At 40.2% G+C, this 14297-nt stretch overlaps 1 protein-coding gene across 1 annotated transcript; it reads left to right on the top strand.

The window, feature by feature from the left end:
* The first annotated feature begins 7091 nt into the window (after window positions 1–7091).
* LOC119732177 lies at window positions 7092–14297 on the top strand. Its single transcript, XM_038205600.1, has 7 exons — window positions 7092–7170; window positions 7868–8215; window positions 8601–8939; window positions 9123–9443; window positions 9591–9950; window positions 10378–10551; window positions 11002–14297. The coding sequence occupies exons 1-7, from the start codon at window positions 7092–7094 to the stop codon at window positions 14295–14297; spliced, it is 4917 nt and encodes a 1638-aa protein (XP_038061528.1).

Raw genomic sequence — 14297 nt, 5'->3', positions numbered from 1 at the left:
AAACGTGTACAAAGTCTATGGGATTTAGGCGACAAAAAGAAGAAGAAGAAGAAGAAGAAAGAAAAACTAGAGGTCTATGTCTGTTTGCAACAGAACATAGGGCTTTTCCGCATTATGATTTTTGTAATCAATAATATGCCCTGAATATGCATGAACAGAAAATCTGTCAAAGTTAGCCGAAAATCGGCTAAAACAGTCTCTGTGGACAGGATTTGACCTCGGCAATACGATGTATGTGCGTGTGTACAAGGTCTTTGCTTGGACAAAGAGTGATCTAAATAAACTACTGGCAAAGAATAGAAAACGCACTTTGAAAATCGACAAATATTTTTACATTTTTTGATGACGTCATCGTGACGTCACTTCGAACTTTGCATACTAGTATGATTAACTACCTACCCACCCAGTTTCATGACAATTGGACCTTTCCTTATATGAGTTTTGAAAAATCGCATTTTGATGACGTCATGATGACGTCACACATTTTTCAAGTTTTGTGCGAATAACTATTACATAACAGACCAAACGCAAAAAAGAATTTTGCATTTTGGATGTTGCGTTCGGGAGATATGGCTAAAAGGTCCCAAAAAATAAATATTCATATAAAATCTCAGGATGACGTCATCATGACGTCACCTCATTTTTAATCTATAACACATCCTGGTATAGCCATATACCAAGTTTCAACCCAATCGGACTTACATTTCTGTAGATATAAGACTTCACAATATGTAGGTAAATTTTCAAAAATCAATAAAGAATTAGGTGATGACGTCATCGTGACGTCATAGTCTGGGCATAATTTTTGTATGAAAAAATACAAACTTTGAAACTTGTAACTTTGATGACGATTCCAGATCGCCAAAATAGGAAAATGGTGGCTTGAAAACGTGTACAAAGTCAATAGGTTAAAAATACCACAGCAGAAAAACTGCACCTTTAAATGCGTGATTTTCCTTTAAACTGAAACATTTATCTAAAATATTACTTGATATTCTAACTCTTGGGAATATTTTCAATCAAATGAAAGGCGTAAAAAATACGATTTCTTTTTCCTTCTCATAGTAATTCTCAGCCGAAGTTCAGAACTACTCAGTAAGATATATCAGTGTTGTATAGGGAAAGACTTGTGGAGAAAGCTGTGTACAAAGTCTATGAGAAAAATTAATTATTCATAAATCCATTATAAATCACTTGATGACGTCACCATGACGTCACTCTTCGGGACACGTCTTGGCTATAGGGACTATGCTTATGGCAACTTTCAATGATATCTGAAAAAGATTAATGCCAAGAGTGCTATAATACGTCCCTGTCTATGCGCATGCATGAACATAAAATCTGTCAAAGTTAGCCGAAAATCGGCTAAAACGGTAACTGTGGACAGGATTTGACCTCAGCAACACGTGCGCTGCAGGCTGACTGACATACGATGTACGTGCCTATGTACAACGTACGTGCATGTACATGTACATGTACATTGTGGACGTCCTGTCCTGTGCATGTTTTGAAGCAGAGGTATTGTCAACGTGAAGTTTTAAGCGTGCGCAGGGTATGTTCGAGTTTGCTTATCGCCTCGAAACTTTCAAATGTTTTAGACCTACCCTTCAATCGACAATTAAAGTAAAAACAAATGTAAAAACTGCCATGGTTGATTTTTCAGGAATTGTTAAATGAAAAAGGGTCTTTTTATTGTAACTTCCGGTCTAATGACGTCATTTGCCTAAAACTTTGCACACGTCTTAAGTGGGTCAAGGTCATCATATACACCAATATTTAGGCGATTACGACAAACCTCGCCACAGACATCTATTCAAAATACATTTTTGCTAATTATCAACCTGTCGCTAGAGGGCGCTCGAAGATTGCATGACGTCATCGGTAGATGATTTGAAGAATACTATTAGCCAAGAGACTAACACTGTTAAAAGCAAGTTTATATCTATTACCACTTCTATTACCATCTTCGGGACACATCTTTGCTATAGGGACTATGCTTATGCTAAGTTTGAATGATGTATGACAAAGATTAATGCCAAAAGTGGCGTTGAGAAAAAACGTGCACAAAGTCTATGGGATTTAGGCGACAAAAAGAAGAAGCCAAAAAAAAAAAATGAGAACAAAAACAAAGGCTTTTCCGCAACTTTGCGGAAAAGCCAAAAATGAGAACAAAAAGAAAGGCTTTTCTGCTTTTTTGCGGAAAAGCCAAAAATGAGAACAAAAACAAAGGCTTTTCCGCAACTTTGCGGAAAAGCCAAAAATGAGAACAAAAAGAAAGGCTTTTCCGCTTTTTTGCGGAAAAGCCAAAAATGAGAACAAAAAGAAAGGCTTTTCCGCTTTTTGCGGAAAAGCAAAAAAAAAAAAATTAATGAGAACAAAAACAAAGGCTTTTCCGCACTATGCGGAAAAGCCAAAAAAAAAAAAAAAATGAGAACAAAAACAAAGGCTTTTCTGCAATATGCGGAAAAGCCAACAAATATAAAAACTGCCATGGTTGATTTTTCAGGAATTTTCAAATGAAAAAGGGTCTTTTTATTGTAACTTCCGGTCTGATGACGTCATTTGCCTAAAACTTCGCACACGTCTTAAGTGGGTCAAGGTCATCATATACACCAATATTTAGGCGATTACGACAAACTTTGCAACAGACATCTATTCAAAATACATTTTTGCTAATTTTCAACCTGTCGCTAGAGGGCGCTCGAAGATTGCATGACGTCATCGGTAGATGATTTGAAGAATACTATTGGCCAAGAGACTAACATTGTTATAAGCAAGTTTATATCTATTACCACTTTCAAATGATAAGCCACTTCCGTTTTGGCCTTTTTCGACCGGATGCAAGAGTCACGTGATTTCACGCACACTGAATGAAATAAAGACCTCAACCTATGCCACCACTTGCCGGCAACAAAATGCTGCGGACGCGTACGGTTGATTTCTTATGCATTTTTGAATATTAAAAGTGTCACAATTTAATTGCCCATAAATACACACCTGACGACGTCATCATGACGTCATCATTACATAATGTTGTTTAAATTAGGGTCCTTGCTTAGACAAAGATTGGTGTAAATGAATTACTGGCAAAGAGTCAAAAATGCCCTTTGCAAATCGACAATTTTTTTTTAATTTCTGTGTACAAAGTCTATGGGAAAAATTAAATATTCAAAAATCTATAATATATTAGTCGATGACGTCACCATGACGTCAATCTTCGGGACACATCTTTGCTATAGGGACTATGCTTATGCTAACTTTGAATGAAGTATGACAAAGATTAATGCCAAAAGTGGCGTTGAGAAAAAACGTGCACAAAGTCTATGGGATTTAGGCGACAAAAAGAAGAAGCCAAAAAAAAAAAAAAAAAAAAAAAATGAGAACAAAAACAAAGGCTTTTCCGCAACTTTGCGGAAAAGCCAAAAATCAGAACAAAAAGAAAGGCTTTTCCGCAAAAATGCGGAAAAGCCAAAAAAGAAAGAAAAAAAAAATGAGAACAAAAAGAAAGGCTTTTTCGCAAATTTTGCGAAAAAGCCAAAAAAGAAAAAAAATAATCTTAACAAAAACAAAGGTTGTTTCGGCAAAAGTGCCGAAACAGCCAAAAAAACCAAGTACTGTCACTTATTGTGAGCGAGTGAAGAACTTTTTTTGCATCGTGGCTTTCTTGGTTTTCCAAAAACACCTGAGGGAAAAGCAGCAGAGCATTGTGTAAATAGGCCATCGTATTGATGACCACACTAATTACACGTGAGGTTTTTTTTTTACGGAGCTAGTGAGAACCAATAGCTCTGTAGAAAAAGTGCTCACCATGAAGAGTGGTATCATTGATATGAAAATTCCATTCCATAGAACCTGAATAAAAGGTCTTCATGTACATTACATGCTATCAATGCTGTAGTAGTCACCAATTACAGTGAACAATAGCTCTGTGCAGAGGATTAGTGAGGCCCCTGGTCTTTGCGGTCAGTTAGTGGAAGCCTCCACTGCTGGATATAAAAACCACAGGATTCATCGTTATTAAAATAGTGATTTGTATCGGGAGCCGGCAGTGCCAACCGTCGGACGGTTTGTAGAAACAGGTCACCCGCTTTCTGTGCAAGCGGGAGCCGATTAAAGAGGGGCTCAAATGAAAGCGGCTCCCGGTTAATGAACCGGGGTTATTTAGCCTGTCCACCTTAGAGCATCTGGAACAAGTTTACCTTATTTTTTATTTATTTTTTTTAGCCGATTCATTGGGTCCATTTATAGTAGAAATCGGATCCCAATTTAAAAATGACAATACACAAACATGTTTTTAAATCCTTGTTATATTTAAGACTCAGCAAAATTCCACATTTCCCGCCCCTCTCTCTATGCACTCTATTTGGCTTGATACTTTTTTCCGGGACTTAATAACACTTTGGGGGTCACAATTACACTTCGCTGGATAATTTCTGAGATCATGCTAACCCAAAACCTTCCCAAAAGGCTGATATAAACCATAAACAAATGATCAGGCCAAACGTAGCCTCGGATGGTAGGTCAAACCTGACCAGGGACTTTTTAGAGTGCGTGAATCTGTAAATAGATAGAAGGCATTTCCCACAACTGATCAGTCCAAAAAGGTTGCCTGGATGCTATGCACCAGTGTCTGACATTTGAAACAAAATCCCTGATTATTAAAACTGATTATTTTCCGTGCTAATGATGTCGTTGTAAAGGCATAGAGTATACACCCGTGAATGCACGTGTAGTCCAATGGCTTGATAGAACTACATGAAGCCATTTTAAAAAATTAATGTAATCCTAATTCTTTAAAAAAAACATTGAAGGGAGAAGCTGTACATGGATGCAGAGCTAGTTTAGGCGTGAGCCTTGATCACCTTACCTTTTGTCATCTGCATGCCTGATGCAGTAAACACAAGAACTAGGAAAACATCCATCTCTGCACATGTGAATCAAACATTTCATAAGATGTAAATGCTTAATGACACGGCTGGCTAGCTATCGCAGTACACTAATATAGGAAAGGAAATGAAAGTGCTCATGCTATGCTTATCCCTTGTTTCGTGTTGTTGTTTCAGTTATGATTTTTCTCAATGTTTACATTAGGGATCGATTTGCTGCTGAGATTTTATGGCGTGTCAAGTACACAAAGATGTCAGTAATGGGAAGGGATCAAAGGCAATAACGTTCCTGTGAAAATAAAAAAAATAAAAAAAAAAAAATTACTTGAGGCCACGACATAGGTTTTTTGCTTCAAATGTCGGCTGATGACTGCAAATGGTGCCCTACTAAACTTAGTGCAAATATAGTGGAGTCCAGAGATGTCACATAAAGCTTATTCTCGACCATAACCCAATCTAAAAACACGGTAAAATTGTGCAGCAGCAGGATTCCAGTCAAACCAGTGAGTTTGGCGGTTTTGAGACATCATCTTTCATTGAAAAAAAAAAATCATTTTGCCGACGCGCATGGCTACGGCGACGCGCGCATACCAGAAACCGGAGACTTTTTCTTGTTGGCCTAAAAAGAAGTAGGCTTTTTTGAGAAGACGTGTGGTTTTGAAAAGAACCGGTAGGTTGTGAAACTGAACGTTCCGATTCTAATCATTTCTCCTGAAGACGATCAAAGCATTTTACAACCAACCGGTTCTTTTCAGAGCCACAAATCTTCTCAGAAGAGATTCTTCCCCGTCCTGGTACTGCACACCTTCACTATATAGTCTAGTCCCAGCTTAAGTTAGACCACTCCCATCTTGGACACATACATTGGGACGGCGACATGCACACATCCCAGCTGAAGTTCGGCCCATGGCCTAGTTGGGGCGTAACACATGCAACTTACGGTAAAATAACGGTACCTGGCGATTTGTTATTCTCGTGTGTGTGCCCGTGTGTCTGATGCAAGAGTTTGTTGCTATAGTTGTTACTGGTTTATAGTTTTTACGACTACGCGATATCAATGTGATTTCGTTCCATACCCTGTTGTGTCAACTGCACGACATTAAGTGGCCTATATTTTTGTAAGTCAATCCATTTGTTACATTAATAATTGGAACATGACACAGCAAACATCATTGCCCTCGTCCGAGTGAATACTTAAGGCACAACGCCTCAATAAATTTTGACAATTAACACGTTTCAGGAACGACTCTTCCTGATTCTTCTTTAGTTTCCATTACCCGTTAGTGGTCCCTAATTTCATAATCTGAATTATGGAGGAACGGGGAACAAGCCTAACCGGATTGCATTGGGTGTATGCTTTTTGTATACACTGTGAACTTTAACACCGGTACAAACATGGTTGATGAATAGGCCAAGTTAATCAGTAATTGTAAAATTACAGCACGCGGGTGTCATATGGAATGTGGATTCCTATCAAATGTGGTCTTTTTTTACCTTACATTGCCTTTAACCCTCACACGTTACTCGTCAGTGTCATTATTATTTCCTACAAGGCATGCGCAATCAACTAACGAGTCCGTATTTCATTGAGTCCAAACTTTACATTTCACCAGTCATAACCAAAATATAACCGTACGCATAACAATTGGCTAGCTTCACGTGACCGAACAGTCCCTATAGCACTGTGAGCCTGTGTGCCAGATGTGTCCATGTTATAATTTGATCCATGTTATTTAAACATGTATAAACAGTCGTTCATTTCATTTGAAAAATAAACGATTGCGATTCAAAAAGCCTATAAGCATTGAGTCGGACATCAGGCTACTCTTCAAGAGATACTATCCAGAATGGTGAGTTATTAGTGAATTGAGGGGCAAGCAAGATGTAACATTGACAGTGTTTACAAGGGAGGTTTCGGGGGCGTCTACTAGAGAAGTTTCATGGCGTCATTCATGGTTGCTTTCCTTGGCCCATAAGTCTTTCAATTCATGAGTTTTGAGAACGTAAATTATTACAATTAATAAAAAAAAAAAATCAAATTTCCACAACATATAAATACACATAAATAACCACAACTAAATTAAATAAAAAAATAGTAGAGCTGTTACCGTTTGGAATGCATGCATTATAATTATATTCATGTTGTAAATGCTTCGTTAATCAATTGTTATTTTATGCCCAGGCATGTACTTAACTGCAACACTAATGCCAACAAAATGGACTAATGTTCGATTTGTTTTAATCAGTGTTGTAGTCGAGTCCATCACGATTCGTCGCAAGACCGGTGAGTCCGTTAGTGAGTCGGTCGGTCAGTCGGGAAGTCAGTCGGGCAGTCAGTCAGTGAGATTGTTACAAAGATGAATGCCTATAAGTAATTCGATTTTTTTTTGGAACTCTAATGACGTCCTATTTATAAAGGCGTAAACACCCAAGTCACAAGCTAATCAAGTGACTTGTAACAAATCTGCTCATCCTTATGGCCTGACTTGTGAACTGACTAATGATTTACTGGACTGGACAATGATTGACTTGGGGAAGGACTCTACTACGTCGTTGCTTTTTATCCTCATCAAAACCTCTGTATGTATTTGTATTATGCAGTGCTCAGCCCGTGCGCAATTTCGTGTCGTCAGTGGACTACTGGTTGTCTTGGCATGGCATGCAAAAGCAGAGAGAATCTGTCCATCAGGATCAGGTAAAACAATCATAATTCAGCATGATCAAAACGTTTCAATTATTATGTTTCCGCTGGTCCCAGACAGACTGACTCGCTAACTGTCATTTGTAAATTAGACTTGTTTTAGCCTCGCCTTGGCCCCAAACATCAACTCACATGACTGACGTGAACCCATTAGACCAAATTTGTCCTGTATAAGCCTTGGCTTGCCAAGTTTTATATTTTGATAATCTTTTTTTCTGTAAGCACAAATTTATGTGTTATTTCGATTTAAGCACATTTTATATTTTAATGTTTCAACCAGCTTGGAATTCGGAAGATGCATTTGGACTCAGAGGCAGCGAGGCCTACTTACAGAGGAGACTCCGGCATCGAGTTTCTTGCCTGGCATTTCTTCAAGGCGAGCAATTAAACGGTGTCATTTGGTACAAAGGGTCCGGCATAAACGACCCATCAAAGGTTCGTCTGATCAGCCGAGACCTGCGAGATGGAATCATTATAGACACACCTGCCGACGACAGATACTCCATGTCGTCCGATCACGGCCTTGTCATTGAAGGAGTCAAGGACAGGGACGAGGGGAGTTACCTATGCCAAGTACTTCCTCTTCTTACCTATTATAGAGTTGAAGAGATTCTGCTTCGAGTTATCGGTACGATAACGTCAATTCAATAGCCCAAGGCAAACTCAAACAATTCACTTTGCTTAAAAGTGCCAAGCAAACACTTAGGTTCACAATTGTATACGAATGGAATCCCGCGGTTCTTTTGCTGTTGTTGTTGTCCTTGTTTTGTAAAGGGTTACAGTGTGACTTTAAACGTCACTTACTTTTTTGTGGGAAAATGAAGAAATCAATTTTAAAATCTTTATACAATCATAACATATATAATCATAAACCATAAAATATAAACTGACAAAAAAGTGAAAGAAGGTTTCTTTGTCTTTATGAAAGCCCGTTTCCTCTGAGTAATTTTGATTGACTTTATGAATTAACTACTAATTCGAAAATATCGGTGGCTTGTATAACTCTTTTGTAGGAGACACGTTTCCAGCTGGCACAATTGAAGCATCGTCCAGTGCTAGTTTCCAGCGAGGCCGCAGACAGACGCTACCGTGTGAGTGCGCGTCACAGACACCAGACGTAGTGTATTGGTCAACGGGTGAGGGCGTCACTACAGATACACAGATCATTGTTGCACGTTTCTCTGATGGTGCTACCCTGCAGATCCAACATGGCGCCGATTACAGCATCGGTAGCGACGCTTCACTTACAGTCAACTCCTTGCATGACGTACAAGATACGCAAAAATTGTGGTGTCACGTGTTTCAGTCAGATGGTACTCTCAGAAATTGTGACATCGATGCCCAGATATCAGGTAATGCCAAAGGTATGTTAATCGAATAGAAGACGTAGTGCTTTTTTTCGTTGACGAAGTTAATTTTGCAACAAACATAAAAAAATAATAAGACATAACACAAAACAAGAAACATTTTCCGAACTAAATTTTCTTTACCGATTTGAAACAGTTGCTCTACATTTCACTCTTTCTTTGAAGTAGATGATGTGGAATCAGCTAGTGATGCACTGAAGGCCTCAGAAAGATCTTTCTACCTCCAAAGCAACACACAGCAGATGCTCCCTTGCCTGAGCTGGACACCTGGCGACACAGCTTGTGAGGTGGAGTGGAGTAAGCTCGACAACCCAGATCGACAAATCCTCAGTTACAACCTGTCGACTGCTGTCGTCGATTCTAGTCCTGAATTCGATCTCGCAAGTGACTTTGGTTTGATGATTCAGTCAGTTGATGATGACCATGCTGGAGCGTATCGATGTGCTGTGGGAGATGAAATCCAGATAGATGTTAAAGTCCGAGTGATTGGTAGGTGCAGGGATTGAGCTTTTAGCTGAGACTTCAGATTTCTAGTTTCAGGAAAATTACCGTTTTGTCTGTCATATCTGCAAGGTTTCATATACAGGCATCATTCCAACCTATTTTTTTCTCTCGCACTGTGGTTTGTTACTGTAGGGGATCGCATTCCATTGGACGGTGGCATTGCTACAGAAGGTGACAGCGTGACCATTAAACCTGAAACTGGATTTTCTCTTCAATGTCCGGCTCTGTCAGACATCTCCTTGACAACGAAGGCAACTTTGTTCTGGTCCTTTGGCGCCAATGATGCAGAGTCTACCACTGTGATCGGCACACTGAATCTACCAGATGGTACAATAAAGATGTCTGATCTGGGAAAGGACTGCCTCGGCATATCAATGGGGGGCGCTCTGCTCCTTAACAACTGTTCCCAAAATGATGACGTCAGATACTGGTGTCATGTCTTCCCTGTGAATGGCGATCTGATCAGATCACATGTGGATGTGTTGTTAAAAGGTAAGTTTTTGCCTTTCATGACGTCACATCTTGCTACCATGTTAGTCAGTTGCTGGTCTTATCATAGTTATCATACGTTGACGTATCTATCAATACAGTATAGTATGCTAACTTTTATCTTTTGAAAGAAACAAGTGACTGCACTTTTTATGTGAGGAGACCGATAGAAATGTTCTGCTAAAAAGAACTTTGATGACAAATGGAATGATGTGCCATGGAAAAAAGATCATCAGAATGACGCCATTAAATCCTTTGTGCGGATGCCAAACCATCCTTCTGTTTTTCTGTTAAGGACATTATTGTGTAAAGAGGTCTGTGAGAGTAGATTCAAGCCATGGTTTGGTATAGACGAAATTCAAATTGTCTTCCGTTGCGAAACACATTGTTTCATATATTCCTTTTTCATTTGATTATCTGTATGCATTAGATTCAAACGGTGATCCTGAGACAATCAATGTCGTCGCTATCGCCGTTTCCGTGTTTTCAATCGTCGTTGTTCTTTTTGGGATTGTTCTTTTCCTGATCTGGAAGCGGCGTCTACGGTCTTCCCATTCTAGAGAAGACAAGGAGAGAGGTGATTACAAACGACTGCATAAGCAAGGTAAGAAATAGAAGAGGGAACAGCTAAAAAGGCATTGTCAAAAGAGAATGTCAGCAAATGTCATTGAATGCCTATTGTATTTGGCATCCCTGCAAAATTATTTCGACGATCATGTTTCTTTTGTTTCATGGTTAGCCTATCAAGGAGGGTGCCATACCCTTTTTTAAAGTCTGTACAAACTGGATTGTACTTTCCAACATTGCTAACCAGATTAGATATACACAGACCAGAGAACATGGGCATTGGGAAAGCATTAATTGCTTCAAGTTTGGATTAGAAAGTGACGTAAAGCCTGTCTACCCTGAAATGTTTATAAATGGAACCTTTGACGAAATACCAGAACAGCTGTGAATACAATTGACTGTAGGATTGTATTAAAGAAATCAATGCAGCCTGCAGGCCAAAATCACTCAATTGGTACGTAAACATTTTCCTTTAATTGTTTGACAGAATCCGTCCCGAAGTTGGATTTGAAGACGCTTGCCAAGAAGATCAAATGGTTTGTAATCAGCAAAATGGGCAGAATTCCTATCACACCGTGGGTTGACGGGGACGATGCTCGCTCTGCACCAATAGATATAGTCTACAAAGCCTTGGAGATGTTCGTCAATGTCTCCCACGGAGGTAACACTGTAAAGTATCGATTAGACTCAGAGTCTGGTATCTTTGATGACGGTATTCCAGAATTGGCCAGTAAGCATGCTATAATACAAGGTAGACGGGGTTGTGGTAAGACTACGTTTTTGTACAGATTGATATACAACTGGGCCATGGGAAGGGAACTTGCACTATGGGGTAGTGATCAGATAGTTGTTCTTGTCCCAGCTTGGTTGCTTATTAAAGCTGAAACCATCGGTGAAGCAGTCGTTGAATGCATGCTTCCAAAAGACGCAAACATTTCGGCGGAATCCATTAATACACACTACGCACGAGACAAAAGCAACCTGACAATTTTGGTAGATGACTGTAATGACCAGCACGATATTGACGCTGTCATGAAGGTTATGACAGATAATGAAGTTCTTGGCTGTCAGTTAGTTTTGACCACTAGATATGCAGAGCTGGCAAAAATTGCGTCACGAAAACACAACATGCGCCATGTCACCAATACCGGTTTTACGCTCAGAAATGCCATTGAATACATCAATGTAGTTTTGGATGCTGCTCAAGGGAGAGCGGAATCTACACCTGAGCACAAAGTGGTCAAAAGTGAAGCTGAAACGAATTCAGGTTCGACTTTGGACACGAACATCGAACAACATCTGGTGGACACCGAACAGGCAACTCTTAAGGAAGCTAAGGATAACACTGCCACTGACGAAAATCTGGAGAAGACAGAAGAATCCAAAACAACTAAACGAAAGAAACTACGAAATCTTCATCGATATCTGGAAGAGGACATTCTTCAACCAGATATTTCATATCTCCCAGCTGTCTTGGCGGCTCTCTGTCAGATGTCAATCTGGTCAAAAGGAGATGCCTTCAAACCTGACGTTTCCATGGCAAATTTGTTCTTCAGATTGGTCAAGTGCATGTTCGACAGGATGAAAGGTCTGGAAGTAGATATCACTGAGGGAAAACAACTCGGTCTGCTCACGGAAGACCAACTGAACGTACTGGCAGAGCTTGGTAGAGTGGCTTATTTCGTTGACAGTTGTTCAAATCATGCGGACTACTCTACCGAGGACTTCTTAAGTTCGTCAGAGAAGGGAAAACACGCTTTAGAAGTTGCAAAAGAAGTTGGACTTCTTTGTCCATTGCAGGTTGAGTCCCAGGTGAAATCTACGCAACATAGTACTGAGACAGTTTCTTCTGAGGTACCAGAAGTAGAGATACGGACAGGGATTCATTGTTGTAAGAGAAAGCAACTAAGTAGAACTGATCCAGATTCGAATTATCAGGATACAGAGCTCACTCGCCTGACAAGTCCGCAAGTTGAAAGGGTTTATTTTGTCTTGGAGATTCTTGAGCAGCTTTGCGTTGGTGTGTTTTTCGCTCAGACCAAAGGAAACGTGAGAAAATTGTTCGCATACAACAAACAGATTGGCAAAAGGGAGATTCCTCAGAGGTTTTCAAATGTATGCCAGTTTGCCTTCCAAGATAATCAGTTTGACGGAGAAGCTCTTGTTGATTATTGTGCAAAGGTCGTCTACTGGACTAATATTCAGGTCGGGCCCCTCCATGTTGTGTTGCAATTGCAAAAGCTCATAGAGTTGTGTCTCCAGCTGAATTTCGAGAGGCAGTGTGAGGGCGCCTTGAACGAGAAGCTGAAATTGATATTTCCTTGCGGGAGGGTCCGCTTAATTGGGACATCGAGTAACAAACTGCGTCTGTTGTCATACCTACTCGAACATGCTCAGCCTGTAGACAAGAGCAAGCTGAATATTACGTCGGTTGAATTGCTTCGGATTGGTAGATATGACTGGTCAGAGCTTCTACAATACATTGTATATTTTAGTTCCGGGAAAAGGGAACCTGAGGATAAGGAAACGAAGAAAACGAAGATGGAGAAACCGACGAAGAAGAAAGCTTTGAAAACAAAAACCGAAGACACTCAGGTATCTTCAACTGGAACCAAACAGGCAAGAGCTCCAGCAACACAGAAAGGCGTCAAGAAACTGACAACCAACACTGGGAAGGTCAGTTCAAGCTTAAACGAGCCGCAGCCAAGCGCAGAAAAACAACAAAAAAACAAAGCTGACCAAACAACAATCCCAGATCCACGAACCGAAGGTGACAATAAACCGAAACTAGAAGTCCTCCAATATTCACCTTCAGTTGGGAGCGAATCATCAAACAAGGATGGTGGCAATGAGAATGAATCTATTGACTTGTCATTAGATGAGGATATTGCATCTTATAATGTAATTAAGAGTAACAACGATCAGGTTATATTGAAACAGTTGTGTGAGGTAATACATTCCAAAAACCAAGACATGCCTCGGTTTCCTCCAGGAATGTCAGATATCAGTGTCCTCCAAACAATGCAGACTTTTTGTCTACAGGAGCTGTTAGATTCACAGGCAGGGGAGTGCTACTCATCGGGTGCAGCAAGAGACTTGGCTCGCTGTCTTACTCGTCTGGAAATGCTGGAGAGTCTGGTTCTGGTTGGGACGATTCTGAGTTCAGACGCTATTTGTGAATTAGCGAAAAGTGCTCACCAACTCCCAAACTTGAAAAAGCTAGATCTCCGTCTGAATAAGGAGTTTGATGACAGAGCCTTTGTGGCGGTAACAAATTTGCCTCTACGAGAGTGCAAAAAGTTGAGCGATCTGAGATTGTCTCTGTACGGAGTAACTGATGGAGGGTTTGATCAAGTTCAGATGGAAATGAAGGGTGATGAACACAGGTGGACAAGATTGAAGACACTGTATCTGCTGCATGGATCGCCTATTGAGAAGTTTGTAGGATTCCTCAGCAGTTGTCTAAGGTACTTCTATTCTGTTGAATCTTTTCATATTTCGGCCCGTGAAAAAGAACAAAGAATATCGGACAATATTCAGGAGGAGTTCGAAACAAAAATGAAACATTTGGAAATCATGCCGAGTCTGGAATCCCTAGACATTGGCAGCATGGACACACTAAAGGTACGATTGGCTTCTTTGAAACTCCCTAAGAAGGGAATCTTGAACAAGTACGCTAGCCTAGGGAAAAAGTCGGTGAGCAGCATTGTCGAGTCGGTAGCATTTCCGTTCAGTGTTGTCTCGGGTGTTCCCGTGGGATATGAGGTGTCTGCTGGAAATTGA

The sequence above is a fragment of the Patiria miniata genome, unplaced genomic scaffold, assembly GCF_015706575.1.
Source record: "Patiria miniata isolate m_02_andy unplaced genomic scaffold, ASM1570657v1 HiC_scaffold_1, whole genome shotgun sequence".
NCBI lineage: Eukaryota > Metazoa > Echinodermata > Asteroidea > Valvatida > Asterinidae > Patiria > Patiria miniata.
Note: the sequence above shows the minus strand (reverse complement) of the source record. Positions and strands in the feature narration are given on the sequence as shown.

What these genes read in the sequence shown, in the direction of transcription:
- LOC119732177 (XM_038205600.1), top strand. Translation starts at nt 7,092, where the DNA reads ATGCCAACAAAATGGACTAATGTTCGATTTGTTTTAATCAGTGTTGTA. An exon ending in CACGATTCGTCGCAAGACCG is followed by an intron (nt 7,171 to 7,867) that starts GTGAGTCCGTTA and finishes TGTTTCAACCAG; the next exon opens with CTTGGAATTCGGAAGATGCA. An exon ending in CAAACGACTGCATAAGCAAG is followed by an intron (nt 10,552 to 11,001) that starts GTAAGAAATAGA and finishes ATTGTTTGACAG; the next exon opens with AATCCGTCCCGAAGTTGGAT.